At 48.8% G+C, this 23,171-nt stretch overlaps 1 protein-coding gene across 1 annotated transcript in view; it reads left to right on the top strand.

Moving 5' to 3' along the window:
* CIDEA (cell death inducing DFFA like effector a) overlaps positions 1-23,171 on the top strand; it is a 468,825-nt gene that overhangs the window by 169,796 nt on the left and 275,858 nt on the right. Inside the window, exon 3 of the mRNA XM_069620486.1 lies at positions 8,890-9,036. Within this exon, the coding sequence (XP_069476587.1) occupies positions 8,890-9,036 (147 nt within the window). The remainder of the gene's footprint in view (positions 1-8,889; positions 9,037-23,171) is intronic.

The following is a 23,171-nucleotide window of genomic DNA, read 5'->3' as shown; positions in this document are numbered from 1 at the left end:
GATGTTATCACTAGTAACTATAAGGTAAGGTATCACAAAAGGCATACAGTTCACAAAGCAGGTTGAAATTGAGAACCCAGTGCCGTCAAATCACACATGGAAAAGTTGCATTTTTCTCTTTTTCAGCTTTAAATGTCAAAAACATCTATTTTTTTTAAACGGGTGAAAAATACAGAATTGGAATGCGGTTTTTAGGCTGGGTGATAGATGCACATCACAAATATGAATGAGAAAGAGTAACTATAGCTGGAGAATTGAATGAGATTTATGAGGTGGAATGAGGTTCGATTTTAGGAAAATAGAGCAGTTGAAAAGAGAAAATCGGTTTTAAAAAGGAAAGGCAAATTTTAATTTAACTAAATTATCTAGACTATATTGGTAAAGAAAGCCACTGTACATTCCAAGATTGATTTGTGACGTCAACTTTTTCACCCCGCATTCAGCTTTGTGGGAATTAATTTGATTATTCCAAATATGGCGAAGGACTTCTGATCTATGCAAGACCGAAATGAAGAGAAGAGTGGCGCTTATGCTTGGAGATCAAGGAAAAGATGCAGAGAGTTCTAACACTCTTAAACAAGTTACCAAGGCAAGGATAGGATTTCTTGGAGAGTAGAACAAAAAAAAGGCATCAAGATGGGTAGACTGTGTTGCTATGCGATGGGGAAATACTCACAATCAGCACTGGAGTTTGGGGATTTGGGCAGCCAACCGGATTCTGGACTCAAAAGCTCTGGTCACAGGATAGCAGCGGACACTCCTAACAGCAAGCAGCTGGCCAAGTCTGGTCGCTGGAGGATGGCAAGGGTACAGCAGGCATGCAGCTAGTGAGCAAAAGGCCAGTCTGGTCACAGGATGCTCCCCAAGGTACCACATCTTTTTCCCCTTTGCTATTGGGATTTTAGTGGAATTTCTACATCAATGGCCTGGCTGGGATATGGATAGCTATGCGTTGGCCTTGCTGGAATAGGATCAGCTATGCTTTGGCTTTGCAGTAGAGTCTAGAATCTTGCAAAGGTGGATCTGGAATGTCAGGATACGCAGGCGCTGGAAATTCAGAAGTGTCCCTGCCTCTATCAGCCCCTCTTATTTTATAAGGCATGGTGACATCATAGGATTATACGATGGGGCAGGTTTAGGCTGGGCATGCCTTCACAACTGGATTGGTCAGAGGTGATAGTTACTGCCTTGCGGTCAGCCGGTTGGGTTTCAGGGGCATGATGTCAGATTTATGATGTGTGCTTTACAATGCATAGGATCATCCCACAGTTACTTTTGCTAAGATCAGTCTTTAACATAAATTCCACATGTGTACGATTGTGGCACTTTAACAAATTACATAGGCAGATTACATATTTCACACAGAGCATTGCAGTCCAATTCTCACGTTTGTGGGACTTTGTTTCATCTGTGTAATAGTTTTTTGCGGTTTTCCAATGAAATTACTTCACCTAAAATTATATAACTATATAACTATATCATAAGGCATGTGAATCTTTAATTTCAAAGTGGTATCATATCCACTTTCCTCAGAATATCCAATTCTCTGCCATTTATGTCCACAATATGCCAGTGAAGGTTAACACCTCTTGTTTAAAAGCTACAAAAATTACACTTAAACTGTACAACTTTTACATTTCTGCGCTGTCCGGTTACAGAATGAACAGTCTTAAGTTTATTCATCAAATAGTATTTTGAGACTGATGGGGCTGCCTTTGTCCTCCAAATATGGTCATGTCTTCCCAGGCTACCACCAACTGTCGGTTCAGCCCAGGGTGGCCATGGGGTTTTCCCAGTTTGATTGAATGTTTATGGTCACTTCCCCCACTTCACACGTAGGTGTCCCAGATCTATTGTGCTAAGCTGAAGCCCAGACAAATGTCTGACGAGTGTGATATTTCTTTTGAAGGGATTGTGTCCTCCGATGTATTCATTATCTTTGATAATTTGTCTCCAGCTTGCTGGCCTCAGAACTTTCTTCTCTGTAGAGGGTGCTGCGCGTCGACATCCGCTGAGTCGATGTCCCTCGACAGCCACCATATCGGCGCCGACGTCATCATGCCCATAAATAGCCACATGCGGCGTCCGTTGCTCAGTTCCGTTTTTCTGCGCTTTGTGGGGCCTCGGAATATCGCTGTTCAGTCAGATAAAACCCCTTATATTTACTCAAAATACCAACTTGTTCTCGATGGCTTCTTCATCGGAACCGACGACGCCCCGGTCCAGCTTAAAAAAATGTCGAGACTGCGGTAACAAAATGTCGATAACGGATCCACACAGGATCTGCTTGTGGTGCTTGGGAGTGGAGCACCATTGTTCGGAGTGTGAGGACTGCATGTCCATGATGGCGAAAGCCTTGAAGGAGCGCAAGGGGAAGCTCGAGAGACGTAAATCAGTCAAAACCTCCTTGAAAGTTTCTTCGGTCGAGGCATTCGTCTCCTCGCCGTCGAAAGCATTCCCATTCTAGATCTCGAAGTAGCTCCCACCATTCGTCGAGATCGAGACACTCAAAGAAGAGACGTCGAAGATCCCCTTCCTCGTCATCTTCCGTTTCCCCAGAAAGGGTCTCCTGCCCCACAAAACACAGCTCTCGGGCTGAGTGGAAGGAATTCAGGAAGAAAATGTTAAGCGTCTTCGAGAAAGCGGCCTCGACCCCCTTGAAGACAGCTGAGGGTGATACCCCGGGTGAAAAACCCAAAAAATCGAAACGCTGCGAGTCGCTGCACCCGGTGAAAGAGTCCACCCGAGAGCGCCACGGGCCATCGGGTAAGAAGGCACCATCTTCGACGCATGGATCAGCGCCATAGACGCCGTTGTCGAAGGGTTCTTCGACGCGTCGATCGAATTCACGCCAACATCGACGAAAGAGAAAACCACGGCGACTTCACAGCCAACGGTGATACCAAGAGCCTCCGGCATGACGCCGAGACAGTCGTCGACATCCTTGAGTAGGGTCCCGATCCTCTCGAGTTCTTCGAGGCCTCTTCCAGTTTTCTCGCCGCCTTTCTCGGCGCCTTCGAAGCCTGTCACATCGACGTTTTCTCGCCCAATAATGACGAGTTTGGCTCCTTCGGCCTTAGAAATGGGTTTTACACCATTTCCGAGGTCAGAGTACCCTGGATTATCTTCAATCTATGAAGAAGGGGAGGATTCTGACCAGGAAACCTTCGGGTTGCAGAGGACCACACTACCTGTTGCAGAGGATTTTACCTCTGAGGAAAGAAGGTTGAAAGACCTACAGGAATCATTACATGGACACTTCCCCAGAAGTGGAATTTGTCAAGCCAGACCCAGGGGAACATGCCGAAACACCCTATAGAATCCTGAGGGCAAGGATTATTGAATTTATGGGTTGGTCTGCGCCTTCACCTGTTTTTCAACATGATGAACTGACAGACATACTAGACAAAGGTCCACAGGAGGATCCTGTGGTCACCTTCCATGCAGCATTGCAAAGGAAGATTTCATCTAATTGGGAAACTCCTGAGGTTATCCCTGCAGTCAATAAAAGATTGTCAGCCAAGTATAGGGTAGCTGCGGCTGACCCTGAATACTTATCAAAACACCCGACTCCAGAGGGCCTGGTGGTTCAAGCGGCAACTTCGTCAAGCAGCAGATCCGCTTACCCTACTGTCCGACAGGGTAGAGATGACCAAAGGTGCGATTCTATGGCAAAAAGTATTTTCTGCTTGTAGTATGGCGTTGAAGTCCAACGCCACCTGTACGCTCGCCAGGTTCAGTCACACACTGGGAGTGCGCTTCAACAGCGGCTGACTGCATACCGGAAGGAGAGGAAAGAGAAGCCTTCCTTAACATTAAAGATGGCGAAGATGCCATGTGCGAGTCACTTCAAACTGGCATAGATTCCGCTGACAGTATCAGCAGGGCCATGGCAGCAAGTACAACAATCCGCAGGCATGCGTGGTTGCGAAAGTCTGGCTTTGCTCCAGATGTACAGGCCAGACCTTTGAATATGCCCTTTGACGGCTCTTCTATATTCAGTAAAAAGGCTGATGACAGTCTGGAAAAGTTGCAGACATCTGAAGCAGCGGCAAAATCTTTAGGAGCTGCAATCCGCCAAACTCCTTTTTTCGCCCCTCGGGAACCTCTGGGAGAGGAAAGTCCTTTCGCTATTATTCCGCATTCGGGAAAGGCAGAGGACAGCCGGCACAAAGAGGCCAAAGGAGATCCACCCGAGGTGGATGGGTCAAAAGTACTAAAGCTGCAGCAGCAGCAGCAGGTGCCTCTTTACCCTCAGCATCTGCATCAGCCGCCCCAAACCACTCTGAGGTCTTTCCACACAAAACAACTGTAGGGGGCAGGTTAACTCACCATCTGACGGAATGGCAGGTATTACGTCAGATGCTTGGGCATTGGAGACAGTTGCCCAGGCTTACTGCCTACCCTTTCTACACATCCCTCAGAGTCATTCACCGGGGAGCAGCTCTCTAAAAGTTCCAGATCCGCTTCTCTTGCAGGAAATTATAGACCTGCTAGAGAAAGGTGCCATAGAACCAGTACCTGTAGCGGACAGGAACAAGTGCTGGTACTCCCCCTACTTTCTCATACCAAAGAAGGACGGAGGACTGAGACCCATCCTGGACTTACAACAATTGAACAAGCTCCTCAGGAAGGACAAGTTCAAGATGGTAACTCTCTCTCAGATCCTTCAGGCCCTCCGGCTCCAGGACTGGCTGGTATCTCTGGACCTTCAGGATGCTTATTTCCATGTGCCAATCCATCTCAAACACAGGAAATACCTGAGGTTCGCAATTGGCGACTCTCATGATCAATTTCAAGTTCTGCCATTTGGGCTGACCTCCGCCCCGAGGGTCTTCACCAAGCTAATGTCGGTAGTGGCTGCGAGTCTAAGGAGGGAAGGGATCCACGTCTACCCCTACTTGGACGATTGGCTGATCAGGGCTGTATCTTCGGAACAAGCTCAGATCCAGCTAGATTGTCTGCCACTTCCTTCACAAACTGGACTTCTGCCTCAATTTAAAGAAGTTGCAGATGATACCATCACAGAGACTCCACTTCATTGGAGCGGTCCTGGACACTGCCCTGGGAAAAGCCTCTCCACCAGAGGTGAGGGCTCAAGATATTCTGCAGATGGTCAACAAGTTCCAAAATGCCCAACGTCTCCCAGCCTTCGACTTTTTTGAGGTTGCTAGGCCTAATGGCATCCTGCATCTTCCTTGTGCCAGAGGCTCGCCTGAGGATGAGATCTCTTCAGTGAGCACTGAGAACTCAGTGGTCGCAATTCTCAGGGAGAATGACAGATCTCGTCCGGATTCCGTACAAGGTAGCCCACGACCTTCAATGGTAGGCCTATCCAGAGAACATCTTGAAAGGAGAACTGTTTTGGCAACCATGGCCGGAGATGATAATAGTCACAGACGCCTCACTCACAGGGTGGGGAAGCCCATGCCAACGACTTGACCATCAGCGGTCGTTGGTCTTCATCGGAGTCCAGCCTACACATCAATCTATTAGAGCTGAGAGCGATCAGACTAGCGCTGAGGGCTTTCCTCCCATCAGTACAGGGGAGAAATGTCCTAATAATGACGGACAACACGGTGGCCACGCACTACCTCAACAAAAAAGGAGGTGTAGGGTCACTGCCACTGTGCAGAGAGGCAGTGCAGCTCTGGATTTGGGCAATTCAGGAAGGAATCTCTCTATCGGCAGTCCACCTAGCCGGAGAGAAGAACTTGACAGCGGACGCTCTGAGCAGGCAGAGCAGTCTCCCACGAGTGGGAGCTAGCTCAGGAAGTCCTTCAAGAGATCTTCGCCCTTTGGGGAACCCCCTCAGATGGATCTGTTCGCCACCAGCACCAACAGGAAGTGCGATCTGTTCTGTTCAAGGGAATTTCCCCCGAGAGGAGCTCTAGGAGACGCGTTCGTAGTGGACTGGGAGTTCCTACTCCTTTACGCGTTTCCACCAGTCCCTGTTATTCCTCAAATGATCAGGAGGTTGAGAAGATTCCGGAAAACCATGATCCTAATTGCCCCGGACTGGGCCAGGAGAACGTGGTACCCGGACCTTCTAGATATGTCGATCTGTCCTCCAGTACGTCTTCCACTCAAAGAGAATCTTCTCTCACAGAAGGGAGGTCAGGTTCTCCATCCAGACATCAGAACCCTCAACCTTCATGCTTGGCTTCTGAAAGGGTGAAGTACAAGGATTGGGACCTCCCTGATGATGTCATGGAGGTGTTGCTTTCGGCCAGAATGCAGCAACAAAGTCTTTATACCGCTGCTGTTGGAACAAATTTTGCAGCTGGTTTTGAGAAGGGAATATCAACCCTTTTTCATGTGGTACACCAACCGTGTTATCGTTTCTACTCTACTTGGCAAACTCAGGCCTTCAAGTAGGCACTGTAAAAGGCTATCTCGCAGCGCTTTCAATCTTCACGCGCACTGCGGAGGAACCATCGTATTTCAAACTACCTCTAGTAATACAATTTCTCAAGGGATTAACTAATGTTTATCCTCCAAGACCATTCCAAGTTCCCTTATGGGACTTAAATTTAGTCTTAAATTTCCTAATGGGTACTCCATTCGAGCCACTCCACTCGTGTTCGCTGAGATTTCTCACTCTTAAAACTATCCTTTTGGTAGCACTAACATCTGCTAGGAGGGTGAGCGAATTACAAGCTCTCACTTTTAAACCCCTCCCTCCCCCCGTACAATTTTCCATAAGGACAAAGTTTTCCTACAGGTGAAGCCTAATTTCCTGCCAAAGGTGGTTTCTGAATTTCATATCACTCAGAAAATTACCTTACCTTCGTTCTACCCTCCTCCCCATCTGGGAAAGAGGAAGAAAGGCTCCATAGGCTGGACCCAAGGCAAGCTCTGAGCTTTTACATCAGCAGACTGGCTAGGATTAGGCAAGCAGACCAACTATTTGTAGGATACTCCGGTCACAAGTTGGGACTACCCATAACAAAACAGATCATTTCCAGGTGGATTATTTTGGCCATTCTGGAATGTTACAAACTGGCAGGGAAAGGGCCACCCCAAAATCTTAGGGCTCATTCAACCAGGGGTATCGCAGCCTCTTCGGCCCTCCAAAGAGGGGTACCGGTCCGAGACACATGTGCGGCTGCCACATGGTAGTCCGCACATACATTCACAAAATTTTACAACCTGGATTCCTCCACTAGTCAAGAGACCAGATTTGGCAAAGCCGTATTACATTCGGTTCATTCCTAAAAGGGATACATGACCTTATTACTCCCACCTCCAATTACATGACACTGATATGGGAGTCTATCGAAGATAAGGAATACGTCGGAGGACACAATCCCTTCGAAGAACAAGTTACTTCTTACCTTGTAACGTTAATAAAAATAATAATTTTAAACACACAAGTCGAGTGTACATCCATAGTAACCAGGGTAGCACAATTCAAGTATTTGGGCCAAGACCAACACAGGCTATTGAGTCATTTGATTTTTATATGCTAGCCTAACTTTCTAGGCCATTGCAATGTACGAGGCATCAGCCAAAATGTCTGGTTTTGAAGCATCTCTAAGAGATCATATACCCCCTGCACTGATCGTAATTCCTGAATACAGGTATTAACCAGCGTCGTCTTAAATGATTGACGGAAGGACACCAAATTAGAAAATGTCTCGTATATTCAGAATCATTTAAGCACTTTATACATGTTTTTTGACTGGGGCTTCCAATTATTGGTATATTTTGCAAGCGGCAGGGTGCCCAATCGCAGCTACATATATCTGTGAAAAAGGTTTCAGCTGTGATAAATATCCTTCTGAACAAAAATGTAATCGAAATCTATTCTTCAGAGAATTTGTAACCTTTGGTAAACATCCTCTATAAGAATCTTTGACCACCTGAATATGTACATGCTTTGTTACAAAATGTTCAATACAATCTATTTGATCTGCTTATAACAGATAATTTCTTCGGTTTACTCATCTGGCAGGACATAACTTTAGTTTTATTGCTGTTAATAGTGAGACCCTTTTCTTCACAGATAGCTGAGAATATGTTGAAAGCTATGAGTCCCATGAGTGTTCTTTACATACTAGTTAACAATTGATACAATAACGAGTGAGCACTTAACTTCTGTTCCATAGATATGGCTGCTGCAGATGTTTATGCAGAAATGTAAAAAAACAGATTTAATAGTGAGGTGTAGTGCCTTAAAGGGGGGGGGGGGGGCTATAAGAACTCATTTGCACAGCCGTAGCGCAATTACTGCAAATTTGCATCACCCCTTGATTTCATAATTTCTGGATATTGGCACTTTCAGAAGTAAGCGATTTTGAGGACTCAAGCACATGCCGGTGAAAACAGAGCTAGCTTATTCTACAAGTTTGGCAGTGCACGTTTGTGTAAACATTTGAAGACTAACCAAGGATCTTAAAATCAATGCAGTACACTATTGTTTCACTTACCACTCCCATACCATGTGCAGCATTTTATTTATCCATTTAGGCATGAGTGCCAGGTAGACCTGTCATGCCAACTATCTGGCTGAGTGAAAAGGTCAGTTGCTGTTCTTTGTCAGATGGACAAAGGTCCTCTGCCAGGCCTTAACATCAGGATCTGAAATGCCTGTTCTCTTTTCTGATATTTTTCTGATGCTTCATAATTCCTACTTTCCACACTTGTGGCAATATGAACTGGACAGTTGTGGATACCTAATAATAGTTAAGGCATAAAGTGTTTTCTTGAAATTCTAATGTGCTGTTGATTGATCCGTACGTCTCACAAGATGTATGTATGGTTGGCTATGAATTCTAATTGTACAAAACTTTCATTGATGGTATACTCAGTACCCCCGTTCAGTAGTTGTTGCATAACCTACCAGTGTTGCATGCTGAATCTAAGATGTGCTCTGCTCTAATTTAGGCCGTCGAGACCTTTCTTATTACCTCCAGTCTGGTTACGTTGGTGCTGGAAGAAGATGGCACAGTGGTGGATACAGAAGAATTCTTCCAATCCCTAGATGATAATACTAATTTCCTGCTGTTGGAAGGCGACGACAAGTGGAGACAGGTATGCATTTCTTTTAAATCTATGTTGCTTAATTACCACAGTAAGTTAAACTGCACGATTTCTGGATCCTCTTGGGCGAATAGACTCCTAGTTCTTGAGCCGCCAAGTGTTGTCGAAGAAGCTGATAAATGAGCTTCCTGAACATTCTGATGGCATGTGCTCTTTAGGATTTGTGTATGGGGGGTGGAGGTCATATTGCCCAAGCACTGTGTTGTAATGCGTCTCTCCAATTGCTGTGCGACAATTTGTATAAATGATTAGGTTAACCAGAGTTAGGTTTCAAATATTCAATTCACACTTGAACATGCTGCCAAGTGGTGTACAACGCCAAACCTTTTATTTTACGATTGTCACAGGGCTTAAGGAGGATACAATGTTTTCTCTTCAACCTATTTTCCAGAAAAATATTACATTCCCAACGATCTTATTTTCCACATTTGTGTTAACATTTTTCATGCTACGGTTGTCTATTTTGTCAGCTGCTTTGTAGCCCTTCGAGTAAGTTTAGCCTGTGGATCGTTACAGCAGCAAAAGTACCAAGTAAAAAGCTTAATTTTCGTTTACTTACCTACTAATCCCACCCCATCAATCGAACTAGTACCAGAAGTAGTGGTGCTACTAGTAGTAACAATAATAATAATAGTAGTGCTACCAACAGCAGTGCCATTACTACTAGCTGTGGCTAAGAGTCTTACCTGGTACATGGGGTAGAAGGTGGAGTGACCCAGAGTAATTTTCACTTCCACCCACTAAGTGATACAGGACCTGGGGCGGTGTGGGGAGGATGCCCTATGCCACTCCAGCCTTCCCAGAAGCATGGCAGGGACTTGTCACAGAACCCCAACAACGTCCGTGGCCCCTTTAAGAGACACTGGACATTTAGCATAATCCTAAAGCAGCTTGTGAGTTCAAGGTAATGCTGCTATGGAACAACATGCACCACTGGGTAAAACAACCTGACCAAACGCTCAGCTGGCTGAAGTTTGTCGGCCTCACTCAAAGAAACAATTGCAAATTCTTAGGTCCAGTGAATCATCTCACTCAATTTGGCAAAACCAGCGATGCGCGTATACAGGGATCATTGCAGACCGGTGATGGTATGAGCACATGGTGAGGCAATGAGGAGATGGGAGTGAAGTGTGAGAGGTAGCGCTATAAAGTAGAAAAGGGACCCAAACATAAGAGGAGTGCCATGGAAAGAAAGCATGTTGGAGGCATCAGGAGAGTAGCCAGAAGGGGAGCTTGGTGTCCTCTAGAAAATACCTATGCTAAGAGTAACTCACTCCTATGCAGCCTAAGGTCAGCAAGGAAACTTGAGCCTAAGCTTTGTGACCCCTAACCTCATCCTGATGGTCCACCCAGATTTGGTAGTCCACAGTATGCGACACATAACCAAGATCCCATGGAGAAGGGGAAGAAGACGACCAAGGTTGCTGAACTCCCAGACATGAGTGTCTGATAAATCCCCCTCCCAAAGATTGCTAGAATGTGGGGTCCAGACTTTTCAACCACTAGAATTATTGCCTTTTTTATTTTTCTTCCTCTATTTGAACTCTGAGGAGCATCCATTCTGCATTTTTTTAAGTGCAACCCTTAATTTCATATAACCTGCTGAACGCCATGATTTTTTCTGTCACTGCTCATCATTCTGCTTTGTGACGAGCATTAGTGACCCTACCATCAGTCGAATTAATGGGGTTGTTACATACTCGCTACCCTATCGCGCCAAAGGCTCACCGTGAGTCTATGAAGACAGTTTACAGCACGCTAAAGCGCCCGGACAGCAAGTTATTTCAAACTTTGAAGTAATCGAAGACTTCAAAGGCATCTTGTGCACCTCTCATGGCCTAAAATGCCTCGAAGAGATACTCTTCCTACCCACTTGACTTTGTCAAAGGCATCGAAGTAGAGTTCATCGAAGTTGACGGAGTTGATTCTCTCAACATCCTTTTTCGGAACCATTGAAGTTTTATAAACCACAAGACAAGAGAGATTTCTTCAAGTCTATGGCCTCGTTTTATGTGGGGGAAGTCTGTATACTTCTCCAGAGGTTGATTCTGGCACCCCTGAAGGTTCAGGAAATGCTGATGTTTCCAATAGGTCAGTTATGGCAAAGGTAATAGAATACCTGGGCTGGGGTAGATCAACTGTTGAGTATGAAAAGAATGATTTAACAGATATTTTGAATAAGGGGCTACCTAAGGGCCGAATGCTTCCTTTTCATACCGCAGTCGAGAATGGAGTTTTGGAGAACTGGAAAGACCAGACACCACTCCTGCAATCCACAAGGACTTAGCAAAAAAATAAAGACCTTCATCAATCGATCCTGAGTTTCTATCGAAACACCAGCGTTCACAAAGCCTTGTTGTTCAAGTAGCTGCGTCTGCTTCTAAGGGAGAAGCCTATCCCACGGTACATATGGATAGGGAAGATAAAAAGCTTGATGCTATTGGGAAGAATGTTTTTTTCTGCTGGGAGTATAGCGCTGAAGGCAGCCAATGCAACCTGTGCACTAGCAAAGTTTGCGTACACTTTGTGGGAGGTGTTCGCCATGGCATCTGAGCACATCCCAGAGGGTGAAGGTAAGGGGTGGTTTAATGAGCATTATTCAAGATGAAAGGATGCTATGTCAGTCCTTGCATTAAGATTTGGACATTGCGGATTGCATTAGCTGATCAATGGCTGCAGATATATTGCTTAGATGCTTTGCTTGGCTTAGAAAATCAGGCTTCGCTTCTGATGTGCAGTCTAGGCTGTTGGATATTCTGTTTGAAGGGTTTTATTTGTTTGACACAAAGGCAGACAAAAGCCTTGAGCAATTGCAGTCTAAAGCAGCAGCAAAATCTCGAAGTCTGGCCATTAGGCAGCCCCAACAGGGTTGGGCCGTTCCGTCTCCTAACAAGGGATGGAGAAACCATTCTTTTCAATACTATTCATCTGTTGGGAGAACAAGAGGTCAGTTTACACAACGGGAACGAGAAGGCAACCACGCAGTGGTCGAGGTCGCACGGGCAAAGGAGCTGCTATAGCATCCGCGTCCTTGTCTTCCGCACTGACCAGTGCCCCGAAACCGCTTTGAAGACTTAAAGCATTTGTTAGTAGTGGGATGCAGATTAACCAGCATCTGAAGGAATAGTGAAGCACTAACACAGATGCTTGGGCTCTTCAAACCGTCACCCATGGGTACTGCCTCCCCTTTCTGAAGAAACCACCAAGCTGTCCCCCACGAGGCCAGTCCTTGTATAAGGAGCGGATCACATACTTTCAAGAAGTTCATACACTTTTGGAGAAGGGTCCAATCGAACAGGTACCTGTAGCGGAATAAAGGCTGGTACTCTCCTTATTTTCTGATCAGAAAAAAAGCACGAAGGGTTGCGACCCATCTTGGACTTAAGATGCTTGAAAATTTTCCTCAGGAAGGACAAGTTCAAGATAATCACTCTTTCGCAGATCCTCCAGCTCCAGCATTGGATGGGGTCATTGGATCTTCAGGACGCTTATTTTCATGTACCAATTCATCTCAAGCACAGGAAATGTATGAGATTCGTAGTTGGCAGTTCTCATTATCAGTTTCCAGTACTGCCATTTGGGCTGACATCGACGCCAAGGTTATGGCGTGGTGGCAGTGAAGTACGGGGGTGGACGACTCACATCCACCCCTACCTGGAAGATTGACTGATAAGAGCTTGTTCACCCAAGCAGGTTCTGGAACATCTGGAAGGTACCGGTCACTCCCTCCAAAGGTTGGGCTTCTCCTCAACTTCAAGAAATCCTACATGACATCTTCCCAAAAGCTGCAATTCATTGGTTCGGCCCTGGACTCTTCCTCTGGAAAAGCTTTGCCGCCCGAGGTAAGGGCTAGCCACATTTCGCAGATGGTGAGCAAGTTTCAGGGTGCCCCAAGTCCTCTGGCCTTAGATTTGCTGAGGTTGCTCGTTCTCATAGCATCCTGCATTTTTTCTGGTGCCAGAGGCCTGACTGAGAATGAGGTCCCTTCACTGGGCCCTCAGGACTCAGTGGTCCGTTCTCTGGCAGGATGACAGTTCTGGTATGGATTCGAGCAGGGTCACACACAATCTCCTCTGGTGGGCCGTCAAGGAGAATGTGTTAAACATGGAACTTTTTTGTCAACCATGGCTGGATTTTACAGTGGTTATGGACGCCTCCCTCTCAGGTTCGGGTGGGGCAGGGGGAGTCACACCAACGGTTTGACTATCAGCAGACACTGGTCTCCATCTGAGTTCAAACTGCATATCAACCTTTTGAAGCTGAGGGCAATCAGACTTGCGCTGATGGCCTTTCTGCCCTCTGTACGAGGGAAGAGTGTCCTGATAATGACAGACAACACAGTGGCCTTGCATTACCTCAACAAGAGCAGGGGCGTAGGGTTGCTGCCACTATGCAGAGAGGCAATGCAGTTTTGGTTTAGGGCACTCCAAGAAGGAATCGGTCTTCGGTTCATCTGGCCGGACAAGTAAACACGACGGTGGACGCTATGAGCAGGCAGAACACTGTCTCCCATGAGTGGGAGTTGGCTCCGGTAGTGCTTCAGGATACCTACGCCCTTTGGGGAACCCGTCAAGTGGATCTATTTGCGTCCAGTGTCAACAGGATGTGCGACATGCTCTGCTCCAGGGAATTTCCTCAGAGGAGCTCTAGGGGATGCATTCCACCAATACCAGTCATTCCTTATGTTCTGGGGCGGTTGAGGAAGTTTTGAAAATGCATGATCCCTATTGCCCTGTATTGATCCAGGTGGACGTGCTGACTGGTACTTCTGGAAATGCCCATCTGCCCTTCAATTAGTCTTCCACAAAGGGAGGCTCTCCTCTCGCAAGAGGGAAGCTGCATTCTTCATCCAGAGATCGGGGCCTTCAACCTCGACGCATGGTTTGAGAGATTGAGGTACAAATATTGGAATTCTCCCGGGAGATGTCATGGAGGTGTTGCTTTCGACCAGAAGGCCAGCAGCGAAATCTCTACACTGCTGCAACAAATTTTGCAAATGGTGTAGAGCTAAAGGAATTGACCCATTTTCTCATGACATACCATCGGTTTGTCTTTTCTCCTAAATCTAACCTATCCGGGGGTACAGGTTTCTACGGCCAAAGGCTATCTGGCAGCACTGTCCATTTTCAAGCGCTCTCCAGAACGATAATTCTACTTCAAGGTTCTAATTGTTGTCGTCCTGTTTTTAAAAGGGTTGACCAACATCTCCCCGCCGGTTCCATTCATTGTTTCCGGTCTGGGATCTCAACCTAGTTTTAAGCTTCCTGATGGGTGGTTCTTGTGAACTATTACATTCCTGTCCACTTAGGATATTGTCTTTGAAAACAGTATACTCCTACGTCCCGTCCCCTTTCCTCCATACTTATGGGACATCTCTCCGTCCTGTGGGGCAGGAACCGGAGCACTTTGTAAAAAGCATCCAAAAATGTGTCATTTGCCTCTTTCTTGCGCGGGGCCCGGCATGCGGCCGTAACCCTGCCCACCTTGGCTCCGCCCCACGCATTGCCCATTAGTCCTTTTCTCTGCTCGTTCGGGACTGGACGCACTTGCATCCGTGGAAGATTTTCTTCCCTTTTTTCCTCTCTGGCTCTCGCTGGCGATCGTTTACTAGTCTGTCCGTCGTTAAAACTAGACTTTCCATATTGTTAATCGTGTCACCGACGCTTTGCGAGGGCGGATCCCCATCCTCTTTGTTTAGATTGTTTGGGTCCGGATCACTGTTGGGAGTCCTGTTTTTACTGCGACTCCCTTTCGGTCCGGGCACTTCAACGTCGGTTGGAGTGATGGGAGGAGGTGTTCCGACGAACTCCTTCGCATTTTCAGGTGCTCGTCGACGAAAAGAAGAAACGTCCGGTAAGTTCTTTACTTTTCAGAGCACCCCGGCCGGGAGATACCTTTCCGGGTTCCTCCCGGGCTGGGAGGGGCGTTGATTGCTCTGTCACCGGGTGTTAGGCAGAAACCTGTGCAGTTCCCTTGGGGAACACTGCAAAAGATTTAAGACTACAGGTAGAGCAGTAAACCCCTTTGGTAGCAGTCTGTACCACCCAGATTTACCTGGTAGCTGTGGCTGAGCAGTCAGACTTCTCTCAAGAAGAGTTAGGCAGTATGTAAAGTATACACAATATGTACCAAAACACAATAGCACAAGCAAACACTGACCAGAGCTTGGTTTCAAAAGTATATAGTTATTTATTTAAAATACACATAAGTTAAAAACACTCTAGCAAAAATATAGTAAAAACTTCAAACACAGTTATAATGAAAGTAGATTCAATCCTTTCTCCTATCTAGACAACTCTAGGTTAACACCACTTAATTAAAACAGAGGTGAGTGCTTAACGTTAGATGACACTCTAGTAGTTTCCAAGAAAGGGAGAGAAAAAGCAGAAATGGGTTAAACACACCACTCTAAGGTCCAGAACACTTGCAATAGGCTCAAAGAAGCACAAAGTCACAGGTGAGCAAAAGTCACTAGGCAGGGCCCACTCTTAGAGTAGCCGGAGCGAAAATGTGCCCAAGATCACACTGTTAGTTAGAGATTCAAAGTCTTGCAAAGAGTCAAAAAAAGAGTTTAGAGTGGCTCAGAAAGTTTAGCCAAAGTGTCCCAGGCACTCCCAGGTTCGAAAGCCGGGGACTAAATCTACCCCGTACAGTCGGTAGCAAGGGAAGCCAGGCGGAACACAGTACCTTAAGCGGAAAGGATCCTCCAGCGGGGGCAGTTGTTCCAGGCAGTGGCAGCAGGGCTCGACGTCGGTCAGGGGAGAAGAAGTTCTCGCTGAAGCGCAGAAGAAGAGGGTCGTTGCACTGCCCGGGAAGAAACCAGCCGCGGAGTCCTCCGGTTAAAGGGTTGGTACCGACTTTCGCGGTATGGGGGTAAAGTGTGGTATTCCGGTTGCCGGGGTGCTTGGCACAGGCAAGGCGGCCACGAGATACCTCAAAGAACGGAAAGAAGGCGAAAACTGGTTGTCCCCACCAGTCAAGGGAAGGAGCCACTCCGTTAAGAGTTCTCCTCGGTCGTCGGGAAAAAGTGGTGAGACGGTTCAGCAGGGCTCCACCGGGTGGTGTCGTCGAAGCAGGTCGGCTCAGCTCTTCCCTCGTCGGATTCTTGGTCCTGTGGCGACTTCTGAAGTCCCAGTCCCCAAAGCCCTGCTTTTATGCAGCAAACCCCCATTCACCCAGCCTAGCTGTCACTCAAACATGCTAAGTGGTGAGCCGGGCGGCTCACCACTTGGGCCAATCAGGACGGAGTGCGACTTGAGTTACCAAGGTAACTCAGTCCAGGGTGCCTAAATCCCCCTCCACCCCTCCTAAGTACCCCAGACAGAGTGGCACCACTTTGGAGGGCTTCTGTGGAGAAGCCCGCCAAAAGTGGGACAAAGGGCTCCACTTTGGGTCAGAGTTACAGAGGCGAACACCAACGCCATTTTAGAATCAAGTTTTGGCAAAAAGTCCCAACCGGAGTTATAAAAATAAATATATAAACCGGCGGGATGTTTAAGGCTACCGTAAATAAATAATTAAATGTGTTAGCCTAAAACAATGGGAAATCCCATAGGGAAATATTCGCGGTCGAATATAAAAAGTAGTTTCCACTGCCACCAGCCAAAACTCGATCAGGGGGGACGGAGACGTGCCCCCTCGACTAACAGACCCTGGGGCAATCGAATTGCCCCAGCCAGTACGTCCACAATATGATGGTTTGTACTGGTTCTGTTCAGGATTCAAGACTAGCAAAGTCTTTGGTGACTTTACATGCCCTGGGAGACAGTAGTCAGTCCCAGGGTATGGAGTCTATGTTGGGGAGTCCCTAGGACACCCCTGGGTCACGGCACAGAGGGTGCTGTGTGACCCACATCACAAAAGTACATGAGGCCCTATGGAGTAAAAGACCCCATAGCCCATTCAACACAAGGTTTGTCCAAGATAACACACTTCAACATGTCCCAGAGTGAGGGTAAAAGAGTCTCACTCTTGGCAGGAGAAAAAAATTAAACCCCAGAAATCCAGAAAAGCTGCTGGGGGACTCACTAGGTAGGGAAATTCAGCCTAAACAGAGAATTCTCCCTAACACCGGGGATTGCCCTGAGGTGCCAGTTGGGCCTAATAATTGTACCATAATTTACTCTGAGGGTCTCTGTAAGGGGCCTGTGGATACCGGAGCATGCTCCAAGGCCCCTCCTGTGGGGGCTGTTTGTAGGCCCAGTTCTGAGTCGTGGGGTACCGGAGCTTGCTCTGAGGCCTCTCTATCGGCTTCCCTCAAAAATAAGACCGGGGTGTGCCCTGAGGCCTTGGTGGGGCTTGGTGTTGCCGAACGAATGTTCGAGGCCCGCGTGAATAAGGCTGTTACCGGACCTGGGTCCGAGGTACCTCGTACAGAAGCTAAAGCTACCAACGTTTCTGAGGGATCTGGCAAGGCCTTCTCGGTGAAGGTTGTTTCTCACGGTTCCTGCTCTTGCGTCGACACCAGATCTGTTGAGGAGGCAAAGAAGAAAAATTCTTCTTTTACCAGTAGCGCCGAGGTCCTTCCTGAGAAGGCTAATTTGGCGGTTGGTATGTCGCAGAAACATTCCAGGCCTCATAGTACCGGCTCTGCCGAGGTTCCTTATGTTAAGGCTAAAGTTAAGACCTCTGATCCATCGACGGGGACTCCTTCCTCACGTGCCGCAATTCCCCTCCGGTGATGACAAAATGGCGCCCGTTCCCGCCACGACTGTGGTGGCCATTTTGAGTGTTACCCCCTACAACTGCGCCATCAGGTGTAGGGCTTGGTTCTGTGGGTGAACATAGAGTTCCTTGTGCGCATCCTTATCGGCCAGTTTATGACTGGAATGCTCGGATGCCCCTTCCGCACACAATGTTTCGTTGCCTGCGGGGTCGGCACCTTTGATTTATGTAGATACGTCAGTGGATTGGCCGGTGTGGCACCCTTCCCCCTTACATTCCTGGAATTGTCCTTCTCATGAGAGGCCTCCTTTGGTTCCAAAACAGTCCCCTGAGGATGCCTTTTCGGCAAATTTCAGACACTCGTGCGTACCGACCGCATGAGGAATATTTCAAAGGGCTTTTTAGGGAGATCTGTCCGACCGCGCCTCTGGCTCCACCTGTTCCTCCGGTGGTCCCGCCGGCACCTCGTGACGTGCAAGGCGATCAGGACAACGAGGACCTGCCCCGCTCTAGTAGAGCGTTTCATGACCGGGTACTGGACATGATGTGCTTCTTGGATGTTCCGGTGCCTGAGGCACCAGCTCCGCAGGAGGGTGTGCTTTCTGGGGCATTCACCCTGTCTCCTTCAGAGCGTACCGGCCTGTTCTTGCAGAATGACGTTCTGGCCGAGGTCCTCAGGGTCTGGGAAAAGCCACACTCTGGACTTTTCGTCAACAAGAAAATTGACGCGCGATACTGGCTGCATTCTTCGGAAGAGGTAGCCCTGTCATCTTGTCCGCCCCCCCTCCTCCACAGTGGTGGCTGCGGCCACTTTGCAGTCCAGGCCTGCAGCATCCTCTTCCACGATGGCTACTCAGTTCCCAGCGAAGGAGGATAGGCTACTTTACTCTCTTGGGAGAAAGAGTTTCGCCAACTCGGCCTTGCAGCTCAGGCAAGCCAATGCTGAACTGGTGTTAGCCGGGGCTAATATGCGGATGTGGAAAGGTCTGTCATGTTTGAGGAGTTTATTCCGGTCGAGAAGCTGGAAGACTTTAAAGCGGGATTATCTGACGCCAGGGTCTTGGCCCAGGATCTCCTGCAGGTTGCGGCTCATCACGTAGACACCTCGGCTCGGGGCCTTATGTTGGGGCATGATACCTCACGTCAGGCGTGGCTGCATGCCACCAAATTCTCAAAAGAAGTGCAGGACATGGTGTTGGACCTTCCGTTTGATGGGAAGGAGCTTTTTCATTTGACAACAGATGTAGAGCTGACCAAGACGAAGGATAGCACTCAGACAGCTAAATCCTTGTTAAGACCCCTTTTGAATCCCAGAGACCGTTGTCGCAATGTCGACCCTCCTCTGGCTTTAGGGGCTTCCTAGACCGGAAATCTCGCAGAGTGGATAGCCCTTTGGGGAATAACCACCAGAGGCAACAACAGACTTAGTTTTTCTCCTGCTCCTCAGCCTCCTCCTCAGGTTCAGGTGGCAACACCACCGAAAAACCTACAAAATGAGGGTTCTCCACGCTCGCACGAGACTCCGGTGGGAGGACGCACTGCGTCTCATTGGGAGGCGTGGCAGACCATCACCGAAGACAGATGGGTCTTGTCAGTCGCTCGGGCGGGCTTCCGCTTACCCCTACCCCACCCTTCAACCCTCCCTTTCAGCTGTCGGGCTCATCCTCCCTCAAAGCCGAGGTTCAGAAACTTCTGGACCTCAGAGCTGTAGAACCCGTTCCTCTTGGGGAGCGAGGGGAGGGCTCCCGCTGTTTACGGTGCCCAAACCCAACCAGGCTGGCCTGAGCACCATCCTAGACCTTTCCCAGTTCAATCTTTTCCTACCCCAAGAGAAATTTAAGATGATCACGCCCAGCCAGATACGGTCCTCCTTGCAGATGGCCGATTGGCTCAGCGTGGTGGATCTTCTAGATGCATACATGCATATTCTGATTTGGAATCCACACAGGAGATATCTCGGTTTCTCTTTGGGAGAGGAGCACTTCCAGTTTCGAGTGCTTCCTTTTGGCCTCAGCTCTGCGCCACGTGTCTTCAAGAAGATGTCAGTGATTGCGGCCTATCTTCGTCTGCAGGGTATCCATGTGTATCCGTATTTGGACGACTGGCTCTTATGCAGTCCTTGCCCGTTGAAAGCAACTGGCAATCTTCAGTCTCTCCTTCAGCTCCTGTTCCATCTTGGGTTGTCGGTGAACTGGCGGAAATCTTCCATGACGGTCTTGCAGGACTCGATTTTCCTGGGTTTTCGCTGGAACACGATCGACTGCAGAGTGTACCTGACTGGGGACAGAATGGCGGATCTGTTAGCCACGTGTCAGATGTTTGTGCAGTCGGAGAGCATGTCGGCCTGGTGGTTCCAGAGGCTTCTGGGCCTCATGGCCTCGTACGTGTTGGCTCTTCCTCTTGCTCGTCTCAAGATGAGGCAGACTCGCATGGCTTTTCAGAGTTCTTGGCGTCAGGCTGTGGACCCTGACTCCAAGCTGGTAATGATTCCGGCTTCCATGAGAGTGGACCTGGAATGGTGGTCATCTCTTAGCAACCTGTCGGTGGGGGCGGGGTTCCAGGACCCAGCCCCTACGGTGACGATCACGACGGACTCCTCCCTCCTGGGATGGGGTGCGACTTTAGATCCTCTTCAGGTCTCGAATCTCTGGTCGCCTCGGGACAAGCTCCTCCACATGAATCATTTAGAGCTTCTGGCAATCTTCCTGGCGCTTAGGGCGTTCAAACCGATCATAGCCAACAAGGTGGTCTGCATACGCACGGACAATGTGGTGTCGATGTATTACATCAACAAGCAAGGGGGAACCAAGTCTCCCCCTCTCGTGGATCTGTCCATCCAGATTTGGGAGTGGGCTGTGCTTCATGGTATTTGGCTGTTTGCAATGCACATCCCGGGCCAGCTGAAAGTTCCAGCGGATGCCCTCACCCGGCGGACAATGGTCAGCTACGAGTGGGAGTTGAAGGCAGAGGTCCTCTCATAGATTTTCTTGCGTTGGGGCACACCGGAGGTGAACCTCTTCGCTACGGCGGCAAACAAGAAGCTTCCTCAGTATGCCTCCAGAGAGGGGCTGGGAGCCTCCTCTCTGGGGGGATGCCCTCGAGATCCCATGGCACAACATGAGCGCTTACGCCTTCCCGCCTCGGCCTCTAGTTCACCGAGCAATTTGCAAGCTGAAGAACTCGGTGAACTGTTCCCTTCTACTCATAGCCCTGTGGTGGCCAGCCAGGTTTTGGTTCTCAGAACCTCAACACCTGATGTTTTTTTTTTTTTTCAACTTTGTTTTATTGGCATTTTCATAATATAACGAAAGGGCGCAGAACATTTTCACAGATTGTGCAAGTAACAGGCCCAAACCCCCCCTCCCCCACCCCAAACATCCCCACCCCCCCGAAAAAGGAACAAACCAAAAAACTTAGTCCTCATAGAGCCGTTCTGCTGGGGAACCACTATGTGAGCTCCGAGAGTCTGGAGCCCCAGGAAGAGCGAGAGCATTAACTATTAGAATTGGCTGAAGAACTACCATCCTCCCCCGGGCCGAGGGCCCTGTCCGCTCCTTGTCCCTCTTGAGGATCAGTGCACATCCCAACCCCATGTCTGCTGTGCCTCGTACCAGTTTGCGTGGAAAGAGCCCAAATTATTGTTCATCATTGCCGTCAGTTTATCCATCAGGTACATGTTTTTTACCTTTTTTAGCCAGTTCTCCTTCGATGGGGTCTCCGGGCTCTTCCATTTCTGGGCCAGTGCTACCCTTCCCGCCCTTAGCATTGTCTCCCACATCCTAGGGTATCGGGGAATGTCCGAGTCCTCCGGAGGGAGGCCCAGCAGCATTGTCAGGGGGTTCTGGGGGAGAAGCTCATCAGAAACTTCGGCGATCCAGCCCCTCACCTTCTCCCAGTATGCCTGGGCTTTCGGGCAGTGCCACCACATGTGCCCTCTCGTACCGACCTGGCCACATCCCCTTGGGCACGCGGGGGACACTCCCGTGTACATTTTAGCCAACTTCATTGGTTCTCTGTGCCACCCCTGTAAAATCTTGAAGTTGTGTTCCATGTCTGCCGTAAATAAGTTCCCATGGAAGGCTATTTTAAATATTCTCGCCCAGGCGTCCTCCGAGATCTCATCCCCCGCTAAGTCGTTCCAGAACGAGCGGAACCCCCTCCTCTCCCCTAGGTTAACCGTGTTCAGTAGCTTGTACATCCCTGACACCGCACCCTTCCTGGAGGATGCCGAGTCCAGGAGCTTCTCGAAGGGGGTCAGTTGTCTTTTCAGGTTCTGGCCCCAGGCCTGGTCACAAAGAATTCCTTTCAGGCGAATGTATTCAAATATGGAGAGGGACCCCTGGCCGAGGGCGTCCCTCAGTTCCTCATATGGCCGGAATTCTCCTTCTCTGAACATCTGCCCCGCCCACTCCATTCCCATGTCTGACCACAACTGGGCGTTGCGGAACCCCCTGCTTCCCAGATTGAGGGGGTGACCCCAAAGAGAGGACATCGGTGATGGCCATGATGTTAGGTGTGCCGTCTGGGGACCCTCCCTCCAGATCGTCCAGAGGACTCCCAGGGTTGGGTGGGATTTGAGTCTGTTTGGAATAAACTTGCTAGGGGCCCAAAGGAGGTCTCGAATCTTCAGAGGGTGGGCGTCCATGTCCTCCAGGTATGACCAGTAAGTGCCCATCCCCTCTCTCATATGTTCTAGGAGGACGCGTAGTTGGGCTGCCCGGAAATAGAGTTGAAAGTCTGGTAACCCAAACCCTCCCTCCTCCCTCGGTAAGGTCAGGACCCTATTAGCAGTTATCGGGGTCTTACCCTGCCATATGAATTCCCGCACCGCATTCTGGAGGGCTCTGAAGGACCGGTCAGGAACTACAGATGGGAGGGCGGTGAAAAGATAAAGAAGTCGCGGGAGAATGTTCATTTTCACAGCCGTCATGCGGCCGTACCAAGACAGAATCATAGACCTCCACCTCCTCAAATCAGCCGTGATTCCTGCCACAACGGGATCATAGTTAGCAGGGGCTAGGTTGGTTAAGTCCCGAGTAAGGAGGACTCCCAGGTATCGAATGGATGCCTTTCCCACCGATATTCCTTCCAGGCGTGCGAGGGCGTCCAAGCCCGGGTCCCGGGTTCTCATAGGGAGCAGGACAGATTTGGACGCGTTGATCTTGAGACCAGAGAGACGCCCGTAGGTGGCCATCAAGGAGAGGAGCGGGGGGAGCGAGGATTTCGGGTCTACTAAGTAAGCCAGGATGTCGTCCGCAAACAGGGAGAGCTTAAATTCCACCTCCCCCCTCTTAATCCCCTTAATCTCTGTGTGGGCTCTGACTGCTATGGCTAGAGGTTCCATGGAGAGGATATAGATTAGGGGGGAGAGCGGGCATCCCTGTTTTCTCCCCTGCGACAGGGGGAAGGGCTCCGACAACCCACCATTGACTTGGACCCTGGCCCTCGGGGCCCTATATAAA

This window comes from Ambystoma mexicanum, chromosome 5q, assembly GCF_040938575.1.
Source record: "Ambystoma mexicanum isolate Mex_15411 chromosome 5q, UKY_AmexF1_1, whole genome shotgun sequence".
Classification (NCBI taxonomy): Eukaryota; Metazoa; Chordata; class Amphibia; order Caudata; family Ambystomatidae; genus Ambystoma; species Ambystoma mexicanum.
The sequence above is the reverse complement of the archived record's forward strand: the minus strand, read 5'-3'. Positions and strand labels throughout refer to the sequence as shown.